Source organism: Erpetoichthys calabaricus, chromosome 2, assembly GCF_900747795.2.
Source record: "Erpetoichthys calabaricus chromosome 2, fErpCal1.3, whole genome shotgun sequence".
Taxonomy (NCBI): Eukaryota; Metazoa; Chordata; class Cladistia; order Polypteriformes; family Polypteridae; genus Erpetoichthys; species Erpetoichthys calabaricus.
Window position 1 is genome coordinate 99,477,422 of NC_041395.2, and position 25,270 is coordinate 99,502,691.

The 25,270-nt window shown below is 38.9% G+C and overlaps 1 protein-coding gene across 1 annotated transcript in view; it reads left to right on the top strand.

Moving 5' to 3' along the window:
• LOC114646176 (vesicular glutamate transporter 2) overlaps positions 1 to 25,270 on the top strand; it is a 73,804-nt gene that overhangs the window by 26,842 nt on the left and 21,692 nt on the right. The window contains exons 4-7 of the mRNA XM_028794209.2: positions 3,942 to 4,056; positions 20,150 to 20,237; positions 20,472 to 20,558; positions 25,065 to 25,207. Of these exons, the coding sequence (XP_028650042.1) occupies positions 3,942 to 4,056; positions 20,150 to 20,237; positions 20,472 to 20,558; positions 25,065 to 25,207 (433 nt within the window). The remainder of the gene's footprint in view (positions 1 to 3,941; positions 4,057 to 20,149; positions 20,238 to 20,471; positions 20,559 to 25,064; positions 25,208 to 25,270) is intronic.

Here is a 25,270-nt window from a genome sequence, read left to right on the forward strand (position 1 = left end):
ATTAAACCAAATAGTGCCTGATAAATACACACAGGTGTAAAGGGTAACAAGCAAAATGGAGAACTGCTGGTTTCTTTTGTCATTTGCATCTTATTGCTAATAAGGAGCAATTACAAACCAAGAATGCAGCTGTTTAAGACTTAAATAAGCAATAAGGGTTCAAAATCTTAACGAGGGAGATAACTAAAATGAAGCAGAAGTGTTTCTAGAGCAATTAGTGCTTCTTATTAAGCAATTGGGTTGGAACAAAAACCTGCTGCCACTGCGGCCCTCCAGGAATGACTTTGCACACCCCTGCTGTACAGCAAAGATTAATCAACAGAAACATTTGAACAATATAAAATCAACCTTGAGAAACACAAAAATTTCAACATATAAATGATACTCAATTGGTAAACCATACAGATGGAGATGGCATAGTATGAAATTACTATGAATTATTTATTATTAATCAAGTTTTCAACACAAACGTTTGTGAAATTTCTTTGCAGAGAATTGAGTTGAAGTGATGTTATGTAGTGCATGAGATCTGTACACATACATGCACGTGAGGTGGCAGAGGTGACCATGATACTAAATCAGAGGCAAATGCCAATGTCCACTTCGAACACAATAATAAATATATATAGTTTAGTTTAGTATAGTATAGTATTTATTTATTGACAGCAAGTCACAATAGACATAGATTAGCATGGGGCCCCCAGGCAACTGTCCAGCGTGCCCATGCGTTAAGACGGCCCTGCTCCTGACCCCTTTAATTAAAAATTTTCTCAGATTTCTGCTGAGTCAGAACATACTGTATATTCCTCCTGTTTGCCACAGTTCTCTAATGATGCTTATCTCCTGTTTTTGTTGTTCGACTCATTTTTGGTTATGTTTTGTGATGTTCTTGTAAGCTTTTCTTTTAGTACTGATTCTCTGATATTTGAAATTCTTACTCTTGTTAAAGGATTTTACTGTACAGAGATTATATCAATGCCCTTTGGAGGTTACATTTTGTATAAAAATTATCACTTTAAGAATTTATTGCTGTTATTTTGGGCCAGTGGATTTTACAGTTCTCATCTCCCTTTTAGGGCTTAATAGACCTGGCTTCTTTGAGGGTGCAGGCCACAAGCATGAACTTGAGGTTCACAGCCAGGCCTACTTTTTAAGCTAAAGCCTTTTTTTGCACTTTGTGGGCTGGAAATCATAGCACTCAGAATACTCCATGTTTTTCCCCTCATCCCCAAACATATACATCTTAGATTATCTGAACTGGCTCCATGTGGATGTGGACTTGAATAGGTGCATGAGTAGCCTTTTTATTCAATGATGCGTTTCTAGTGTTGATTCCTATCTTGTAATTATTGTTCCTGGGATAGGTTTTTTCCTCCCTGTGATCGTAAATTGGATTAAGATTGTTTGAAAACATTATGTAGTACTGTTGAAAGTTACATTTATTACACTTACATTTTTGGGGTGTAGTCTTGCAAGGTTTATAAAAAGTGACAAAACAACATAATTGAGGAACTTGGAAAAAGAACCTTCTCACCTTTCACACTTTGCAACATTTGCATTGCTTCTCCAGGTCTTCAGTTCAAATCTCCCATCAGCCACTAACTACTATTATGTCATTGAGCCAATTTGCCGTACATGCCATTGAGACTTTCATATTGTCCAGTATGAAAAATTGAAAATTAGAACTGGATCTCTGGTTCCAACCTAGGCTCAGCCATTAACTGCTATATAGTCTATATATATAAAAAAACATCATCCTACAACATCTGCAATAAGATGCTACAGATGTTCTATCAGACGGTTGTGGCGAGCACCCTCTTCTATGCGGTGGTGTGCTGGGGAGGCAGCATAAAGAAGAGGGACGCCTCACGCCTGGACAAATTGGTGAGGAAGGCAGGCTCTATTGTAGGCATGAAGCTAGACAGTTTGACATCTGTGGCAGAGCAACGGGTGCTGAACAGGCTCCTGTCAATCATGGAGAATCCACTGCATCCACTAAACAGTATCATCTCCAGACAGAAGAGCAGCTTCAACGAGAGACTGCTGTCACTTTCCTGCTCCACTGACAGACTGAGGAGATCATTCCTCCCCCACACTATGCGACTCTTCAATACCACCCGGGGTGGGGGTGGGGGATAAACGTTAACATTATTCAAAATAATGAATATTTTGAATACAGTCTGTCTGTATACCTGCATTGTTATCACTCTTTAATTTAATATTGTCTTTATCAGTATGCTGCTGCTGGAGTATGTGAATTTCCCCTTGGGATTAATAAAGTACAGTGATCCCTCGCTATATCACGCTTCACCTTTCGCGGCTTCACTCTATCGCGGATTTTATATGTAAGCATATTTAAATATATATCGCGGATTTTTTGCTGGTTCGCGGATTTCTGAGGACAATGGGTCTTTTAATTTCTGGTGCATGCTTCCTCAGTTGGTTTGCCCAGTTGATTTCATACAAGGGACGCTATTGGCAGATGGCTGAGAAGCTACCCAACTTACTTTTCTCTCTCTCTCTCTTGCGCTGACTTTCTCTGATCCTGACGTAGGGGGTGTGAGCAGGGGGGCTGTTCGCACACCTAGACGATACGGACGCTCGTCTAAAAATGCTGAAAGATTATCTTCACGTTGCTACCTTCTGTGCAGCTGCTTCCTGAAGCGACATGCTGCACGGTGCTTCGCATACTTAAAAGCTCGAAGGGCACGTATTGATTTTTGACTGTTTGTTTTTCTCTGTCTCTCTCTCTCTCTCTTTCTCCCTGCTCCTGACGGAGGGGTTGTGAGCTGCCACCTTCAACAGCTTTGTACCGGCGGTGCTTCGCATACTTAAAAGCCAAACAGCCCTATTGATTTGTTTTCTTTCCTCTGTCTTTATGACAGTCTGTGCTCCTGATGTGCACTCCTTTGAAGAGGAAGATATGTTTGAATTCTTTTAATTGTGAGACAGAACTGTCATCTCTGTCTTGTCATGGAGCACAGTTTAAACTTTTGAAAAAGAGACAAATGTTTGTTTGCAGTGTTTGAATAACGTTCCTGTCTCTCTACAACCTCCTGTGTTTCTGCGCAAATCTGTGACCCAAGCATGACAATATAAAAATAACCATATAAACATATGGTTTCTACTTCGCGGATTTTCTTATTTTGCGGGTGGCTCTGGAACGCAACCCCCGCGATGGAGGAGGGATTACTGTATCTATCTACTGTATCTATCTAGTCTTCCAAAGCCATGTCCTCTCACATGAAGCAATGGCTGTGTTACTGGCAAGTTTCCAATTTCCAATATGAGATATAGCCTAGTAGAGGCAGGGTTTAGAACTGTAGACATTCAGGAGAAGCTTAGGGTAGAACCAGTAACCCTCCACATAAAGTGGAGCCAATTGAGGTGTTTCGGGCATGTGATATGGATGATTCCTGGATGCATTGCTAGGTTTTCCAGACACAGCTAAATGGGTGGAGACCTCGGTGGAAGACCCAGGGCTCACTGGGAGAATTATATCTCCCAGATGACCTGGAAACACCTTGGGATCCCACAGTATGAGTTGGCAAGTGTGGCTGGGGAAAGGGACACATGGGCCTCACTGCTAAGACTGTTGCTGTGAAAAATGAATGAATGAGTGAATGAAAGATACAGTCCATTCATTTTCTCCATTTGTTATGTAAGTCCCTAATATTGGATAAGGTGAAAATCTTGTACTTTAAGAGCTTTGATATATAATTAAATGGGTTTGAGGACCCTAATACTGTAACTAGTGTTTCAAGGGTACCTCTTGGGGCTCCTGTTAAGCAAACACATATTTGTTTCTTAAGGTTCTTATGTCTTCTTCTTCCTATCAATTTTTTAAACCTTGCAATATCTAACTGTTTTTGACACAATACCAATACACTTCTGCTTTGGTAAAATAATAGTGGTAGTAATGGTGGTCTTTCTTTTAACAGGGTTTTTGGTGCGGCCATCTTGCTCACATCTACCCTGAACATGCTGATTCCTTCTGCAGCACGTGTGCACTATGGCTGTGTGATATTTGTCAGAATTCTTCAAGGATTAGTCGAGGTAAGTTGTAATGTTATATCTGTTCAAAATGTTTTAAAAGAAATTGACACTAATTACTGCAGAGGTAAACCTAACAACTGTGTCAGCAATAGTCATATGTGTACATTTAGATCATTTTTAATGCAAAGGTTTTATCCAATCTGTGACGACCCACAGGTTCACTTACCTTAACTATAAAAGTAATATGACATATTTTCCTTCAGGAAGTACAGCAAATTTACTTTTGGTCTTCAGTGGGAATGCAACCTCATTTACCTTTCCAAAGCAGAAACAACTGATTGTTTTTCTTAGACCATATTCATATATTTTAATATGTCATTTCTGGCACGTAGCAAGTGCACCAAAGTAGCCTGTTCTCAACAACAAGTGCAATCAAGACTTTTGGTCATAGAGAAGATTTTGTATTGTTTTGTTTTCCTCCTCTCACTCTGCAGCCAAGTGACAGGTTCCATTATCCAAACAATTATCCCTGCTTTTACTGCTATTTTAATGTTTTTGAGGACTCTAGATAGGTTTGATTCACACTGTTGATCTCCATATTGAATGAGTGAGTGTTTAAAGTTTATTCACAATATTATGCTGCTGTAATGGTTTGCAATCTTAAGCATTGGTGAAAGACTTCTCCCTTTTCTCTGTGTTGCTCTCACAGCTACACCTCTTTAGAAAGATAGATATAAGTGCACACACTATGGTCTGAACACACACCAGAATGACTGAAAAGGAAGAAAATTGAAAAGAAGGAAAAAAGTCTGACTTGGCAGTCACAATCACAGTGAGGCGTTATGCAGACATATTGTAGGTAAAAGGAGTGTTATTGTATTAGGAAGAGGATGTGCAGCATAGCTCATAATGGCACTCAGTTCTATTTTAATTCTCTCCTTTGCAACGACCTCCAGGGGGTCCAGAGTGTGTCCTGTAACTGAGCCTGCCATTTTAAGTAGCGTGTTGATTCAGTGGGCCCCTCTTGAAGTGATGTTACCAGCCAAGCACACCACAGCGTAGAAAAATCACACTAGATATCACTGAATTGTATAAGATGTGACGGCAATGTCACTACCCACATTCAAGAAACACAATCTCCTAAGAAAAAAGAGCCTGTTCTCTCCTTTCTTATAAAGTTCCTCTGTGTTATCAGGCCAGTCCAGTCTGACATTGATGTTCACCATCTTTACATCCACTCTCTGATAAGTGTTCAGACCTAGAGACTCTTTGGGGTGATGAAAGTCAATAACCAATTCTTTAGTTTTGCTGATGTTAAGTTGCAGACAATTATTTCTTCACCAAGAAATAAAGTTCTCCACCTGTCTCCTATAATCAGAATCATTACATACTTTATGTAAGTGACATGACCTGGTGTTATATGTATAGTCTGATGTCTACAGAGTGAGGAGTAAAGGAGTCAGGACTGTTCCTTGTGGTGATCCAGTGTTACTCACATATATATCAGAAACACGGTCCTTGAGTCTCACAAGCATGGTCTGCAAGACAGATTGTCCATTATCCAGGACACCACGGGTTCATCTACCTGCAGATCTCCGAGTTTACCCCTTAACAGGGTTTGGCTGGATGGTATTGAATGTAGTGCAGAAATCAGAAAATAACCCTTACAGTGCTACCAACTTTGTCCAGGTGAGAATAGACCTTATAGAGCAGATAGATAATTGCCTCCTCCCCTCCAATCTTTGTCTGGCAGGTAAACATCCATAGGTCTAGGTGGTCTACCATAAGAGGACTCATATAGTTCAGGACTAGCCTCTCAAAAGTCTTCATGATATGAGAAGTAAGTTAAAATGGTCTGTAGTCATTAGATGAAAAGGTGCCTGTCTTCTTTGGAACAGGAACAATGCAAGATGTTTTCTAAAACAAAGCAACTTTCTGGAGCATTAGGAACAGACAATATCACAACGTTGGATCAGCACAGGACTTAAGAACTTGAGGACTGACTCCATCTGGCCCTGTGGATTTTTCTGTGTATAGCTTCCTCACTTGTTTCCTGACTTTGTCTTTAGTTATGGACAGTGCACACTGATGGTCAGAGGTGGACTTGTCACTAGCCATTCCAATTTTAAGCAGTAAGAGTTGTTGATGTAGAAGGGATAGTGAGGGGGAACTGCAAATTGGAAGAAGGTGTCAAGGGAAAATCAAATAAAAAATTGCTTCAGGGCATTAACTTTGTCCACATCCCCTTCTAGCAACTCAGCCCTAGATTGCTTGAGTACAGTAATTATGTCCAGTCCTTTCCAGACATGATTCATGTTATTCTGATTAAGTTTGTTTTCCATTTTAGCGTTGTAGGCTTCCTTTTCCGCACTCAGTTTTTCTTTAGCACACACTGTATGTCCTTCAAAGCTTCTTGGTTTGAATGCTGTCTTTTTCTTAGTCAGATAACTCCTTAGTATTCCAGAGCTTGTTGTTTAGGAAGCAAAATACTGTCTTTGATTGTACCATAGTGTCAACACAAAAGTTAATATAGTATGTGATGAAGTGGCTGAGTTTCTGAATATCATCCCCAAGTGACTTGCAATCATTTCCCAGTCTGTCATTTAAAATCTCCACTTCCTTACTATTGTGGTGGTAGAAGGTCGCCATCTAATAACAGGCTTGTAGTTGGAAATAAGATTAATCAGGTTATGGTCAGATGTGCCTAAAGGTGTCAGAAGTTTACACTTAAAGGCATCTTTAACATTTGAGTAGAGCAGGTCCATCTTATTATTTCCTCAAGTGGAACATGATACAAACTGATGAAAGTTTGTTATTATTCCTTCCAAAGTCAAAAGGTTGAAGTCTCCACATACAATATTATAACTATAGGATGAAAATGAGTCATCATTAAAGTGTTGGTAACTGAGACAATCATATCTATTGCTTAGTCTCCATTTGCAGAGGGAGGAACATAAACATTAATAAGGGTGATGCAATTTATCTTCGTGGACAAATAATGTGGATAAATTCCGATAGCCAGAATTTCAATGTCTGAATTACAAACTATGGTGTTAATTGTAATATGCCACCTTATAGAACATTCTTCATTCACATAGATGACCAGTTCATCTCCTGTCTTTTTTCCACACTGTACTGGGACTCTGTCTGCTCAAATAAGATGAAATCCATTCAGCATTCACACAGTGTCAGGTATATCAGGTTTAAGTCAGCTCTCCATAAAACACAAAATGCCATTGTACAGTATGTGTATGCACCATGACCCGCCGCTTTTAAAAGCAGACAGTTCATCCATCTTATTTGACAGCAGTCAAATATTTCCCATTACCATAGATGGTAGACCAGTCCTATAACCTTTTTGCCTTGCTTTTATTGTCACACAGTCACGTTGCTCTTTCTATCTGTGGACAAATGGCTCCTGCGGTAAAGTGTAACAGAGCTGCTTAGGTGCTCACAATCACAGTTCAAGTAGCAGATTATGAGAGTATTTAACACACCCCAGTTTAGATTTTCCCAGTCTCTCTTATGTTTCCAGATGTTGCAAACATAAGGCAGCCTCCTGGTCCTGTTTGAGACTCCATCCAAGTTTGTAACCCATTTGAACGGCAGCCAAGATGGGCTAGTGCCTGAGTTTGCGTTGACTGCATGTCATCAGTAAATTTAAAATCTATCTAAAATGTATTTATCCAATAATTAGTGGCTACTGTCTGTGATAAACCAGAAACCAGTTCAAATCTAATCTTAACAAAGACTAGTAATTAGTAAAACAAATGCAGAAACAAAAAGAAAAACAAAGAGTACAGAGCTTCTGTAAAAAGGCAACTGCTTGCACAGCTCCCTGAAGTGGCACCTTGTTAGTAGCATCTTCAGCCACCTGGCAACATGAGCTGCGTTTCATTGGCATTTTAATGAACAATTTGCTGCCCACAGAGCTTCATTGCTGAGTCTTGTGTAGTTTCTTCCATTCCAGTGCTTGTCTTTGTTTTTTCATTTACAATGTTTCTTTGGATTTGCCTTGCATTCTTCTTTTCCTTACCTTTGGCCTGTTTATGCTTTACATTTGTATTTTGTTGAAGTTGCACGAGCTGCTAAATTTCAAAATTATATTTGACCTTAAACCGTGATGGCATTTATTTTCTTTTATCTAATCCTAAAGGAGCTATTTGCACCTATGAACAACCACATGGCCAAATGAAGGTTAACTATAAGCATTCGTCCATCCATCCATTATCCAACCCGCTATATCCTAACTACAGGGTCATGGGGGTCTGCTGGAGCCAATCCCAGCCAACACAGGGCGCAAGGCAGGAAACAAACCCCGGGCAGGGTGCCAGCCCACCGCAGGGCTATAAGCATTTGTGAGAAAGCCAAAGATGTAGCCAGAGGTGATGTGCAGTGACATAACAGGCTAACAGCGTCAGACTGAATGAGCTAATCCTGTGAAATGGCCTAGCTCAAAATGAGTGTGTCAGTTGTACATGTAAAGAGTCTGGGCTAGATGATGAGCATTAAGTAGGACCTACACTATGTTCTGCCAAGATCGAATGTGGCATGCTCAAAGGCAAACTCAAACTAACAGATCAAGAGATTAGAGGAAAACAAAGTTAAAACAACTAGAGGTCAAAATCCAAACAATCAGGAAAAACCCAAAAGTTCACAGCTCCATAAATAAAGCAGAATCTTTAAACCATAACATTTTCCAAATGTGTTGTGTAATGGGGTCACAAACTTGACAAAATGGGATGTGAGGTCTCCTAAAAGACCCATAAAAGCAGACCAGGACCTCTCCTGGCCAACGCAGAAGTGTATCACCCCAAACCATGTAATCCTGTATACTGCTAGCTGCAGACTTTCAGCCTAGGAGTCACCAAAATGAGGAAACTGGCCTTAGAGTTCAAAGGACTCTTAAAAGTCTCAAAAATATCAAAATATTTTGCATGAAGGAAAAAAACGTGAAAACTCCTGCTGGTAAAGGAATATATTTATTTACAAAAATTAGAAAACAAGACAAAAGGCTCAAAAGAGCAAAATAGGAGTTGCAATCTCAAACTAACAAATCTCAGAACACAACTCAAGGACCGTAATCTGAGAAACAGAGCAAAACAGTTGAAAAAATAAATACTTTCAACAAACTCCGAACAACTTCAATGAACCTCTACTAGATCTCTCTGGGTCTCAGCCATTTACAGCTAGAGGATGTATCTAGTGGCAGTGACATCAGGGTGGACCCGCCTATTGCGGCTCCACCAGCAAAGATGTGGAAGACAAGAACATTTCAAGAAACAGTACATAAATGGCTTTAAAGCAATGAAAACAGTAATAAAACATAAAATACACAAAAATCCAATCTTGCATACAACAGAAGATTTTTAACTAACTAAATACACCACTAAGAAAGACACAGGAATCCATAAACTTGGACAATGAAAGTAGTATGCTGTCTTCATTCACAGCATCAGGAACCGACTTCACAATAATGTGTTAATGCTGATCACATGACTAGAATCCAGACATGGAAAAAACAAAATGGTCGCAGCCACAGAAAAATAAACAAAATGGAGGTGCCCATCATCCAAAATGTGATACAAACTGGAGTTGGAGAAATGTGGTCAAATTAACTATAAAAATTAATAACATCCTAAATATACAAATTCAACGCATATGCAAAAATGAGTTCTGCACATCAGAATCCTTTATTCAAGGCACATTGGGCTTTGTCCAGAATTTAATAAGTAATATATGGGTAGCAAAACATTTATTCTTTCAAAAGCATTTTTCACTTTTAATATTACATACCACAGTACATTTATTCCTTCAAAAGCCTATTTCCCTTTTAATATTACCTACCACAATTCCTTTTGCTCATTCTAAACCCTGTAGTTGTCCTTGTCCACCTTGTCCTCACAGATATCGCCAGTACTGACATATATAGTAACACTGTCAAGTTTTACTTTTCCCTTTGCCACTCTTTGAAGAGTTTTGCTGACAGTTTTGCCCAGATCACTCTCTGGTTTGCCTCAACGTGTCATATTCATTTAACTAGTTCCAAATTCTTGCATGTTTTACATGTTTTATAGTTTTTATAGGAGACAGTCCCTGTCAAGTGATGGCTACCTAGCCACTCAGACTCGGCTCCAAGCAGGCATCACCACACCTGTTCCTGTCCATATGCTGCTTTCATCACAGTTTAAGATTTCTTCATCCACTTTTCTACATCTGTTCATTTATTAGATGAAATCATGTGAGAATGACATGCAAGACACACCTTTTGCTGAGAACAAAAGGAAAGTCTGTATTTTACATTAGTACCACTCCATTAAAGCTCACACACTTCTGAACCAGACGAAGAAGAGCCGGTTTTACTAAAATGAATATGCAAAGCTATCAGGCTAGGAATCCATTAAATTTTGGAGACGGTATGAACTCTTATCAAATGACATGTTCCTGTGACCACACCCAATACCACACTTCAAATGATGAAAATCCCGGAATAGTGGGGGTAGCTTTTTTGTCTTCCAAATATTCCACATTTATGTTACAGTGAGACCACAGGACAGGGATGTCAGACTCAGGTTTTAATATCCAACTAGTTTCTCTATTATTAACCATCTGCTACTGTGAAGGACAGCATGGATGGACTGACATCATGGCTGGGATGAACCTCATTCCCTGTCTCAGTCAAGATGCTGACATGACGTGCAAGAACAGATAGACTGGCATCCTGGTGGAGTTGGACAGAAGATCCTTTCCTCTCTGGGAGGCCAGTACAAACGTGGACCGGGGTAGACACAGCCTTTTGAGACTGCATGTTCCCCCAATACATTAGGTGGTAGCACTCTTGGGCTGGTGCACCCATGCACTGTCCTCAGGGCATGTTGGGAATTGTAGCCCCATTGGGCAGTCCTGCCTGGTTCAATGGGTGCCAGCAGTGGGAGCTGCAGAGAAGGCCTATCCCTTTGGGGATCCAGAAGTGTTTCCTTTGAATAATGGAACCCATGATCCAGGATAAAAGAGGCCACCTTACCTCACTTGGGGAGGTTTGGAGGAAGGAAGAAAGAGAGATTTATATTATGTTAATGGTGGAGGAAGCCTCTGAAAAGGTATATTGTGGCTTAATAAAATCAGCCCATTTCAACTCTGGACTTGTGTGTAGTGTAGTTGTCTCTGATGTTTGGGGTTCTACTACTCCCCTGATAGGTCACACTACTGATAATGGAACATACTATATTGCATTGATTTTTACTTGACATCCATTTTAATTTTTTTCAGCTTTTCTTTAACAAGAAGCCACACAATAATAAGTTGCAAAGCAAGTCAAAAGATGACCAGGGCTATGTTAGCATTTACATCTGATGCATTTACATTTGCGTCTTTCATACAATATCTATATCAATAAAATATCTGAAAAGAAATAAAAGAAAATCTGAGAATTGATAGTGATCTCAAAAAAAAGTCATTTTGGAAATGACAACACTAACAAGCCACAGAATTAAATAACGGGTTTCATTAACAGTTATAGAGCAATTTGAAAATGGTGGCCTTCAAGGACTGTTTGAGACCCCTGAATTATCTGGTCATCTGTTGATTTGCTTTGCATCTCTTTATTGATTGGCTGCCAGTTAGGACAAAAAATTAATCATAATTAAGGTAAAAAATGTATATTAGATTTCAGGAAGTGGCTGTACCAAAAACCTGCAGCAGTTGACCTCCTGAGGATCTAAGTTTGACACCTCTGTATAGAATCATTAGGGCAAACTTACCTTATAGTTTGTCCATCACGGTACAAGATTTTATATAAGGTTTAATTCCGATGTTATGTACTGTAGGCTGCTGTCAGTACTCACCAAGCATATGGGCTTCAGTATTCTCACTTGCAGAACTCTTGAGGGAATGGATTTATTGTAGAATTAGGTGTCTTTCACAATAAATCCCTCCTTAATTATGGTGGAACTGTGCATTTATTCACAATGATGTATACTGTTTGTACTGGGGGCTTACATCTTGTCAGAATGTATCTGTCACTGTTCCTTTAAGCAGGGTAGATAATTTGACCTTTTTTAATAAGCTATTGTCAGGATAGGCCTTGTTTTCTCTCCAATCAGTCAGGTAAAGAGTTGGGCATTTTTTCACAAAGATTGCTATTGCTGATGGGTTAAGTTTACTACATTTAGGAAATGCCCTTTTCTAGGGGGTTAGGCTGGTAGGGAGCCCGATTTACTGTATACTGCATGTCACCATGTCTGAGGGAGGGTTCTGTCTAAAATGCATAGCTGATTCCCTTATTTAAGTGGTACACTGTATTCATTTTGAATACCTCCATGTTCAAGTGACAGAGTCTTTCGTACTTGACTCTGGTCACAGTATTAAGCTGGTATCCATCATCGCTGTTAAAGATCCTGTTTTTAATTGATGTTTGCTCTTCTTGGTTTAAAAGACCAAGCATTACTCACCATGTTGTTAAAAATTGTTTTTGCTTATGACAAACTCTGTTCTTGGAGGCCATCTGTTTTGTTATAGTATCGGACCACATTTGTCCCTATCTGGACATTTGTGCTGTGATAACTGCCAGTGGCCAGCCATGAACCCACAGCATCTGGATTAAGAAGGCCCGCAAAAGCACCTTTTTTATGCAGCACACAATAAGAGAAATTCTGAGGGTCTTGGAACCAGACATTGCAGAATCAAAGCTGTCCACCTGCAGTTACCACAGTGCAAATGTCCGGAATGGGACAAATTGTGGTATGATTCCATAACAAAACACTTAGTGTAGTCAGCAGGATTTGCATTGTGGTTAGGTGGAGTATAGTGGCTCAGCTGTGCAGAAGGTGGGGGCTAACTGAAAGAGACCCCAGCTGCCATCAAAAGGAAACACTCTGCTTCCAGTTCTTAGATGCAGTCTCTGCACACATGAGTACTAAAGAGTTCCAGTTGTTTACAGTGTAAAGGTGCTGCATCTGATTGCCTTTATAATCAAGATGTCATGGCTGCCTGCATTTACCACAGTGCAAATGTCCAGACTGGAATAAATCATGATGTGAATGTAAGACAGAACAACAAAGATGTATTGGGCTTATTTAAAAGTGGAGATCATCATTTACCGTGGGTTATACTTACACAAAATACCTCTTTTCTTTGAATGGTTTGGCATTGTTCAACCAGAGATCACTACCGAATGGATAGTTAGGTTTTTTATCACATAAGAGATCAGCATTACTTGGGTGGTTATGCTTTGTTCAAACTGAAGATCCACATTTTACAAAGTGGATTGTATGGTTAGACTTTGCTCGCAATGGAAATCACAATTCTATGAATGTTTAGGACCTTCTCGCATTGAAAACTAAGATTCCTTGAGCATTTAGGCCTTCTTTGCCTTAATGAAAAATAATCGTTGCTTTTTGTAGATGTTTTGGGCTTGTATACACTAGAGTACTCAGTACCATTGGACGATAGACATTAAGCACACTGAGTGATCATCATTTATTGGGAAATTGTTTCATGGACTCACACATTTTAGAAATTCTTGAACATGGTCTGACTACTTTTAGAGTGATGTCTGTCCTGGAGTTTCTTTCTGTCAGGTCTGAATGAATCACTCAAGCCAAATGAAGCATAGCATAATTGTTAGTATTGTAAAATGCAAGAATCTGAGTGAATTAAAAAAAATGCTCAAGTTCACTTTTCTCAGCACAGATAATTTTCTCTTTTTTAGCCTGTAATATCTGAATGCTAAAATCCCAGGTCTATGCAGGGAATGTCATGTACTGCACTCATCCAATTGTTTCTTGAGAATGCAGAGATGATAGATATAGGCAGAGAAAGACTGATCCTTTGTACTGATTTGGTATATAAAGTTTAAAAGATATCATTTTTTTACTTCTGCTTTCATGGCCTGATAATTGTGATGTGAGTCACATATTTTAAATGTTATTTTAATGTGTATGTGAAAGTAAATTGCCTCTGGTGAAGAGTGAACCTGCCAAGCTGTAATTTTTAGCATCTCCTCAGAAAACAGACTCCTGCTAAACTGTAATTGGTAAAAATAAGCATCCCCTTTCCATCTTCTGCAAATCAGCATGTGGCATCCTGTGTAAACACACATATGGTTTAAAATGTAGTTTAAAAACCTAAAATATTGCTTTAATTATGCATCAAACATGTAACTAGCCCACAACTTTTGGGGTCTGTTCCACATGATTATTTTTCAGCCATCTTTTCTTCCATCTCCCAGTGTCTCTTGTGATCAGGGAACTTTGTGACCTCAGATGCATGTTGGCTCTATCTTTGTGCTGACTGTGAGGCTTACAGACAATTTGTCAGCGTTATTACACTTCAAGTGGTGGATGCTGATACCTGAGAAACAGTATAAACCAGGGATTCAACGGGTAGTCAGTTATTTGTGCTTTGTAGCCCTCATTAGACAGAGCTAGAATTAAATGGAAGATTTCTCATTAGCAGTTGCCTTGGGGATATCTTGCAGTCACTTGATGAATTTCTCGAATCTTGGGCATTCACAACTAAAACTGTATTAGAGCTTAAATTATTTTCAGATAACTTGGTTTCCAGGACTTTGAGACCTTTGTTGTCTTACTTTGATTTTCCACAATACAGGCTTGGACTCCCCATAATGTACATGTCCTTGCCTGTGTGACCAGTGGCAGCCGAATTTAGTCAAAGCCTTGATGAATATCATGGAGTCACATGGAGAGTGTGATCTAAAAGTGACTGGGAACAAAATCCTTATTTCTGCTTCTTAAAACCTTTTTTAAATATGTTGGACTTTTAGATCTTCACAGACTGAACCTGTAAGCAAATGATGATACTGCAGTTTTGGTAATGTGTTAACATTTGGGTAAAGATGTGTTAAGAATTAAAAATTTCTTTTTTTCTATCTGTGGCATACAGCAATCCTCATGCTCCTTGTAAGGAAAGACCTTCATCACCTTGGGGCATCACACTAGGACATCATTATAAAGCAGGAGACAGGGTGACACTCACTTTTTCTCTAATCCAATATCATTTCAGCAAAGCTTAGTCATCTTATGTTGCTGAGCTCTGATGAGGTTATAGGTGCAGAGTAGGCAATATAATAGGTCACATAAGATGATCCCCAATGTATACTGATATTGCCCGGCTAGTTCACATCAGTGTTTTTCAAATTCTTCGAATCAACTTCACATTATCTTGGCCATGATGAAGGTTGCTCATATAAAAATCAAAAAGATTTACCGATTTAATCAGGTTGAGCATGCCAAAATAAATTATGGATAGTTGCCCTCTCCAAATAAAGGCTAGCAACAGAGTGCCAGAAAGCTATAAGTAAGAGGCAATGTCAGCAACAACTGAGGCAAGAAATATCAAAAAGAGTAAAAATAAGCAAACCAGAAAACATCATAGAGTGAGGGACAGGTCAAGGAATTGTCTCTGACTGCTTTTAGTGGAACTCCGATGCCAATAGAGGAGATACAACACAGATTTCAGCATCACAGTGCAGTGGAGGATAGTCCATAAAACACCACTAAACATATCCTTCAAAAAGAAGATTTGCTTCCTAGATCTAATCGGACTAAGATGCGTGTCTTATTGATAATAATAATTCATTACATTTATATAGCACTTTTCTCAGTACTCAAAGCGCTATCCACACAGGGAGGAACCGAACCCACAATCTTCCACAGTTTCCTTACTGCAAAGCAGCAGCACTACCACTGCGCCACCTGTGAGGATCTGTAATGTATGTATTGTTATGAGGTTGAAAAGGACAAATACACACTAAATAAATTGAAAATGCATCTCTGGGCTTAAGAAAAAGAAAGAAAAAAAATGACACATTTCAGAAATGCATAATCAAAATTTGGATCCATATGGAGAAGAGGCATGAACAACGAGAAAAGGACATATAAATAAACTGGAAGCATTTGGACTGCGGCTATGGAGAAGGATGGAAACGATCAGTTGGATCAATAAATTATCAAATGAAAAATCAGGAAAGAATTGGTGAAGAAAGGAGCATGTTAGAAATGTGAGAAGAAGGCAACACAGCTGGATGGGACATGTACTAAGAAGAGATGGATTGATGGAGCGTAAACTAGAGAGAAAGAAATCAAGAGGATGGGCAAGGCAGGACATGTTACATTATCTTTATTTTCTTTCTTTCTGTTATTAGATGCAACTGAGAAGTTAAATTTCATGTTTTCTTGTGTAAACATGACTAAATAAAAACCTTGAACCTTGATTATCTCAAAGATGGTAAATCATACCAAGAAACCAAAACAAGAGTAGAAGATGAAATACAGTGGAAGAGTTGACATTTGAAAGACGGCAGATAGTATAGCGTTCACACTTACAAATATAAATACCTAAATTTATTTAATTTTGATAAACTCATATACGCATTTATAGCCTGCTATATACAGTAAATATTTTAAAAGATGTTTGTTATTCTAGTTAACGGTGTTTTTCATATTTCAGTACATTTAAATTTAAGTTTTAATTACCTACCATTTAATTTAGAAATATAACTATTATACATTTTCATTTGTGTAGATTTAAATATAGGGATGCATTTCTCCATGTATTTAAAAGATTTACTGTATTTATTTCCAATTATGTAAATGTACATTGGCTTCCTCCTCCCTTGCATTTGGACATTAAGCCAAGTCACTTATTATTCACAGGCCCCCTATATTCAGATTTCCATAAAGGCACATGTTTTGTTTAGTTGATCTTGTAGTCAAATTGAAATAAAGGCACACCTTACATCAAACTTTTCTCTGAATTATTTAACATGAATGTAAATATTTTCTCCATTGCCACTTTCTATTCAAATACATATATCTTTATGCAGCTCCTGAGCTTCCATGCACTCAATTCATTTGAAAATAAATCCATAGATTCTCCTGAATCTTTCCTCTTTTTGTTTTCTGATTTTCATATTTTGCCATATGCTTCCTAGCTTCCAGAATGCATTGTTTTCTTTATTCTTTATATTCCTGCATTTTGTTTTATTAATACATTCATTGCAATCAGTCTTAGGCTCTCTGTTTACAAGCTAATGTTCATGGAGCTGCACAAATTCAATTATTGCATTTCATCATCATTTCTAATATATTCAGGCCTTTTAATGGATGCTCATTTTTATGTTGTGCTTGGTTGTATGAATGTGCTGAAATTGTTTTTTATAATCAATATACTGGCAGCTTTTTAGCATTTTACAACACAGACGCAGCATGTCTCTCTGAGTTCTTGGTTTCGTAGCAGTGCAATTATGTGAGTGCCAGTGAAGTCGAGGAGTTTTTCTCTTTAGCCATAGTAACATCTGTGCTTTCTCATTAAAAAGAAAACTGGACTCATAGAGAGAGACAGAAGAGAGAGGAAGAGCAAAACATTGCTACTGGTCTGGCGTTAAGAGCAGACTGAGACGAGCCACTGAATCCAGGAGTGTTATCAGTGTTTGTGAGAAAAGACAACAGAATTACAGGACTTAACAAGCACGAGGCTGAAACGTCCTAGTGTAATCCAGACAATTGTAATGAGATCTGATGAGTGTGTGAAGTCTATTGAAGCTAATTTAGTTGACTATATAACAGATTTTTTAATACTGAAGTCACTTATGAAACAGCCCTTAATGGTTCTCATTCATCAACAGCTGACAGTGTGACAATTAACACGTGATTAAAATTTAATAATACATCTCTCCTGATTTAATATGTATCTGACATATCTTGGAATCATAAATTATTCTCATTAATCTTGCATGAAAAGTAATTCACAAAGAGATTATAATTGTTTATAACTAAATCCCATCTGGAGGTGACAAGGAAGCTGACATGTGTACACTTTTTTCAAGGAATGTTATTAAAATTAATCTTTGTCCTTTTCTGTTCTTTGGAACCTGCTTGTCAAGAATCCCATTGTCCTAAAATACAATAATCATAATAATACAGAACGTTCCAAAAAATAGACAACCTTCATAGAAAATAAATAAATGAAAATTTTATTAATGTAATAATGAAAATGCATTACTATTGAAAATAATTTTGTAATCTAAACGCATTGCTGCTGCACTAACAATAATGATAATAACAAAACACAATTTTCTCTTTTTTTATTATTATTATTAGTATTATTGTTGCTGCTGTTTTTATATTTGTTATTGTTGTTGTTGTTGTTATTATTATTATTATTATTATTATTATGACCAGCAAGGGATGCTCGCAGAGCTCCCTAATGTCCAGAATAATACCCAAGATGCCAGAAAAATAAAATAAAGGCACATTCATTCATCCTAAAAGAAAGAAATTAGGAATAAACACAGGGAGTAGGTTAAACCACAAGAAAACCACAAAAATAACCTAACTGGTCTAAGGGGCCTATCAATTAGAGGTATTGTTCCCCTGCTATGTAGCTGGGTGGCTCACCCCCTTTCTCACCTTAAACTTCCACAACAAGACACCCACAACCTCCAGTAACTCAGCACTGGCCTCTCTTCATCACATTTAGGTTCTGCTGGTATCCTCCTATGGTCATTTCAGGACTTTACTTCTTGCATCAAGAGTGGGTCAATAAAGTGTCACGACTACCAGGCCACAGCCTCTGAGACCACATCACTATTGCACCCTCCATTGTCCATGCCACAGACACCGATCTAGCCTCTCTGTACAAAGGACAGCATGGCTCCTTGTGCCCCTGCCCGAGACTGTAGGTCCTCTGGGAATTAAAAGGTGTTGCCTCCAGTGCCATTTCTTCTCTATTCTCAACTCTCTTTGTTCCCTTCCCTAAAAGAGCCCAAGGAAGGTGTAACATTTATTCTTTCGAGGTCGCCCATTATATGCTGGTGCCCTTTTTCTTGCAGTTGCATCCTTTGTGCACGTGCATAGTTTTTATTTCTATCAAGCCAATGTTGTGCTTTGTTCCTGCCTCAACTTGCCCTATCCGACATGCCACCTTCCTTGGTCAACAGGTCACTCACATTATTACTACCTCTGTGAGGCAGCTTGGCTGTGCAGTTGTAGTGCTGCTGCCTCACAGTAAGAAGTCCAGGGTTCCTGTCTTCCCTGTGTGGAGTTTGCATGTTCTCACTGTGTCCACGTGGTTTTCCCCCAAATGATCCAGTTTCCTCCCACAGTCCAAAGACATGTATGTTTGATGGATTGGTGATTCTAATTTGGCTCCAGATCACGTGTGTGTGTTTATGTTCACCCTGTGATGGACTGGCACCCCATCCAGGGATTGTTCTTGCCTTGTGCCCTTTGCTTGCTCCGATAGGCTCCAGCTCCCCCGTGACCCTGCTCAAGATTAAGCGGGTCCAGAAGGTGGTGCTAGATGTGTAAATCTTTATTGCCATATTGATGAACAGACATCTGGCAAAGCCAACATGACATGAATTCTTGTAAAACCTTTGGCTGTTTTCTCAAGCAACTCCTGTCATGCAATCGTATTTTTGAGTTGATTATTTTTTTGAGTCAATTATTTAGCACTGCTGCCTTACCGAGTCAGTGGACAGTGCTCATATCTTGGTCTGGCCATTGTTTGTGAAGAGCTTGCACACTCTTTCATTGTCTGCATGGATTTTCCCTCCTACAGCATAAATGAGTGTGGCCTGTCATGGACTGTCCCTCCAGTCAGGGTTATTTTCTACCTAGTGCCCAAAGCTGCTGGTATCAACTCAAACATCAGTGTGATCCTGTAATTGGATTGAGTGCTGTCAGATATGTTTACCTTTGTGTGAAACACCAAACACAAATAAGATATCTCTGCTTCTCTCTGCATAGTAATGTTAATTTAATTTTCACTTGTATCATAAATATTTAACAGATTTTTGTCATAACAATATGATTCCAGTTCCACAGCCAATAACTATGACTTTCTGTGAAATAATTAATATGGGCCTGTTTCTTTACAAACAGAACTCATTACTCAAAAAAGCCCATTATTGAGTTATATTACTTTTTAGTGTTTTGTTATGAAGCAGCCAAAATGATACTTGTAACGTACATATTAGTTTATAAATCATTGCAAGTAAGTGAGACTGTTAATCTATACATGTTTAATAGATGAGTTACATATCACAAAGATCTGTACTTTATTAAAATGTTATGGCGCAGCTCATGGTTCAAAGAAGACAGACTGATGGTATATCTGTGCTGTTTTACAGGGTGTTACTTACCCAGCCTGTCACGGCATCTGGAGCAAATGGGCCCCTCCACTAGAAAGAAGCAGACTGGCCACAACTTCCTTCTGTGGTAAGGCAGCAGATTCCTTCATTTCTGAGATGCCTTTTTGTTTACTTGCTATGTGCTAACAATCTGTAAACAGTTCAAAGTGAATTTCTCAGGATAGGTACTCCGATTAAGTTTTTTAAATTCATATTTTTGAAGCCCAGAGGCAGCTTTTCTTATAGTAATGGACATGACAGTCCACTGAGTACCAGTGTCATCAGGACAGCTTAGAAGTCCTCTCTGTTTTTTATCTTTCAGGTTCTTATGCTGGTGCTGTCATAGCCATGCCTTTGGCTGGGATCTTGGTGCAATATTCTGGGTGGTCTTCTGTTTTCTATGTTTATGGTAAGTACTAATCATCCAACACTTTAGAAAGCATTCTTCAACCATGTCTGTCTAAGGTGAAAGAACGGAGGGTCTGCTGGGTTAAAGAAAGCCATCTCATGACAAAATGATGTGAAATGGTGACTCAACACTAAAGTATTGTGCAGATCATGACAAGACTCTGTTTTGATTATTTAATAGTAGCTTTTGTGTGTATATTGTAATAAGGTGACTGCCTGGCATAGTTGGAGTATCAGGCACCCAGTCAGAAGGTTAGGGTAATGACATATTTAACAAAGTGGACTTACCACTTCCTGGACTGACTTGCATCCCACTTAGGGCAGGTTTCATGCCTTGTGCTCATTGTTACTGGTTGAAATCTGCTTCCCAATGACCCTGTATTGGGTATTATTGTTGTTTATTTGGCAAACATCTATTCTTAAAGGAATATAAGAATATATTGTAACTATCTAAATATATTTTTGCCATACAACCTCCACAAACTGGTTAGGCGATTCATTCTGGGTCACACAGAAAATGAACCAGCAACCTTTTAGTTTAAAATCTAATGTACCAGCTACTGCTTTCCTGAATATGAATGTTTTTATTATTTCCCCATCCAACAGACCGTTTTCAAACTTGCTTAATCCATAAGTTATTTTTTTATACCCTCAGAAGGTCATGTGGAGCTGGAGTCTATCCCAATAACATCCAGCTCAAGACTGAAAATAACCCTAGATGAGATACAGGACATATCTCACGCACTACAGCACTCACTTACAGTATATACTGGACACATGAAGATCTCCCATTCAAACTGACTAAGTGTCTTTGGAACAAGGGGGGAACAGGAGACCCCAAATGAAACCCTATGTCAAAATAAGGAGAAGGTGACCCCGGTCAAGATAGGAACCAGTGTTCAAAAACTGAAATGATGGAATTACTTACTGTACTGTTGCACCTCTGTGTGACACTGCAACATCTACTATATAATAAAACACTAAGGTCTGTGTGTCCAGTCCCACAGATAAATCTGATTGGTCAGTTTGGCTTTGGTGTGATCAGTCAGTTAAGCTTTGGTGAAGGAGGTGCAAGTGTGAACTGCACCAGGAGGAGTAAAGGCGTACACTGAGCGAGTCACCTTCAAAGACAGAAAGTATAAAACTACAAGGTAATGAGAAAGGCACCTTGAAAATAATAGCAGAGCCTGAGAAGCAGGCTGTATGTCAACATGCACATACAGAGGAAGGATGATGAAAGTGCAAATATTTTTAAATTATTATATTATCTGTCTTTGACAGGTACCGTGGCTAGTCTGTAATATGATGTATTTTATTGTCAGTAAAGCTGCAAATCCATGGGTAACCACCAGATATAGTGTGCAGTTTCAAATGCCAGATGGAGGCATTTCAAAAAAGAAAAATGTAACATTTTTGGCAGTACGTAGGCTTCAGTATAGATCGAGGAACAACCCAAGATGTACAAAATTGAACTAGAGCACTTAATATCCAGCAATTAAATTGGTACCTGGGTCAAAATATTTAGCTGAATACAACACAGTAGTTTTTACACTATAATATTCATTTTATCATGTTTAAACTTTGACAGAAGCGTAAGTTTATCATCACATGAGGACATCAGTTCTCATTTCACCAACAGTTAGAGGGTAGACAACTACATTTCGATTTCACTGCACACAAAACTTAGTCCCTGATCCTGTTAACGTCTTCTGCTCATTCAGCAGCAGATGACAGCAGACTATCATCATGACAGACAAGAAGGACTAGCTTGGTGTTGCTGTGGAATGCTTTCCTGTGTTACTCCAGAAATTACAAACTTGTTATACTAATTTTTGCATGAGGCAAGCATTTACTGTATATGTGTTAGAGGAGGATCAATTCTTTGGTATAATATGGCTATTTATTATTTTGTTCTTTGTTATTGTTCAAGTTATTTAAGTCATTCTTGGCTGGTAAGTACACAAGTGGCTAACATTAAATTAGCTGTTGCCATTTAGCATTCAGTGTTATTTGTACCTGTGTACAATGATGATGTGATGATATTGAAGGCACTGGAGAAATCAAAAAACGTAAACCTCATAGTGATGCCAGCTTTGTCCAGGTGAGAATAACACTTGTGGAGCTGACAGATAATTGCATCATAATAACATTTCCTTAAACAGGAATACAGGCTCAGATAAGAGAAATCTACATTGGAACAAGACATTATAATAACCTTGTCATAACCAAGACACCCTCCTTTATTATCTCTTGCATAGACAGCGCTGTTGTCTGTTTGTAAAAGCTGACTAGTACCACATTCTGTGGTGTCCTGCTGTTTCACATTAATGTAAGATAACATATTTCTATTGTCCATTGTTCTATTAAGTTGAATCTGAGTAAAATGCTACAGAATCAGAAGAGATATATTGGCACTAATATAGGATGCAATTCCACTCTAAGTTTTAACTATTGTACATTTACATCTTAAGGAGAGTTGCAAAACAGAGCACAGATATGGTCAAAAAAATGAAGGTTGTCTTGACACAGACCCTACTTCACCTCCTGACTTTAATTATGATACACTACTCCCAAAGATTACTTCAGTGCCAGTCCCTTGACTCACGTCCAGGCTCAAGAATAACCTTTTATAGTCCTATGACCATCCAACCAGAGTCCCACATCCAGGGAACCAAAGATATTACTACATCAGCAAGTTCCAAATTGTGATTAAAGCAGTTACTCAGCTCTCCTATTTTTACTACCTGCTCCCATAGTATGTTGCAGGGTTGCATTTGTTTCAGACGGGAAGACAGAAACATTCACTGTTTTAGGAAAAAGTATAGTCACTTCTAAAATAAGCATAGGATTTTAGGTTTGGCTTCTGTTTTGGAATTAATTTTGGTTTTGTTTGTGATAGTTATTGTGATATAATGCTTCAACCAGCTCTACTCACTAACTACTCTTTTAAATGTCCCTTTTTGAAGGACGCAAACATTCCCAACATTTATTTCAAATTGTATTTTTCCAAATGTGATCATTACACTGTACCAGTCATGTACCTCTTCTGTACATGGCAATGTCTTGCCAGCTGGGCAAAACATTGCTATAAATATTGCAGAATGAAAAATGAGAAAGTGTTGGGGCACTGTAAGACGAACCCCTTATCTTTGGTGGAAAAATCAAAACAACAAAAAGGGTGTCCTTTCAGACGCAAGTCATAGCTAAGACTGCTCCAAGATAGTGGTGGAACACCTTAAGAGGAAGCCAGAGTGGGAGAGGCAGGCTCAGAGGACTGGAACCCGGAAGTGACGCCATTACCAGTCATCAGATCTATTGAAGAGAAAGGAGGAGAAGCATTTGGCAACAGCGTCAACCCTCGACTCAGACTTACCACTCAACAAGCCTTTAAGCTGTCTTACAAGAGTATGTCTCTCACAATATATATAATTCATGCTCCATAGGAAGAAGACAAACATGGAAATTAATGGGACATGCTGGAGGGAGCAGACTTTGCTTGAACTTCAACACATGCCATTACAATCAGGTTGAACTGGATCTATGCTACTTCAAGAGAATGGATGTTTGGAGGTTGACCACATTTTTATTTATAGTGTGATGGACGGCCAGCAGCTCAATCCGGCCGGGATGCCCCAAAAAAGAGAAGATGGGGGAAGGCAGCAACGTTTGGACTCTGCATCCCCCAAGAAGCTAGATTGCAGCTCCCTTGGAGTATGGCGGTGCCCCGGATTTCCGCAGGTCATCCTGGGACTTGGAGTTCAGTTTTACAGCCCTGTTGGGTGCCATGGGTGCCACCAGGGGGAGCTGTCGAAGGACCTAGGGAGTCATACTTTCCCTATAGCCTGAAAGTACTAATGGATGACATGGACAGAAGCCCCGAAGTACTTCCGGGCTGACTAAAGAATTTCAGTTCTCCATCTGAGTTGGGCACTATATAAAGGACTGCTGAAGACCCAGCAGACGAGCCAGAGTTGAGAGGAGTGTGACAGAGCTTGCTGGGAGGTGTGGAGGAGAGAAGAATTGTGTTTTGATATTAATTTAATTGTGTTTATTGTGGCTGTGGTGCTTTGAAGGCACTGTGCAAGAAGAAATAATTAAAGAATACTCCTTGGTGCTTTTACCCTGTGTCTGTGAATCTGTCTGTTGGGTTTAAGGGGCGACAGTGACCCCTAGCGTTCTTACAATAGCTATCAAGAAACTAAATGCTCTCTGCTGTACTTAATCTTGATTCAGTTTTGAAAATACATCTGTAAGGTTGCCACCAATGTATGTTTTATCTAAGTGTTTCTTTTGACTTACTCTCACAGTTCTTTCAGCAATATTCTCCTTTACAAAAATGTATAATTTAATTTGCAGTAATTGCTGATTAAGCCTTATAGTGTAAAGTAAGTCTTGGCTATGTTATGAATAAATTGAAGTCATGGACATTTCTCCCAGTATGAAATATGTATAATTTTCCTTTGCTTGGGTTTTATTTTCACTTGTTCACTTTCTTCTATCATCACAGGGTGCTTGGGAATTTTCTGGTATATGTTCTGGATTCTGGTGTCCTATGAGAGTCCAGCTGTGCACCCTACAATTTCAGAAGAGGAAAGGCGCTATATAGAAGAGAGTATCGGAGAGAGTGCCAGCCTTGTCAGTGCTTCAGAGGTATGCCCACTCAGCCGACTGTTTGCATCTCTCTTAGCAGCTTGCAATGGAACAAAAATCATT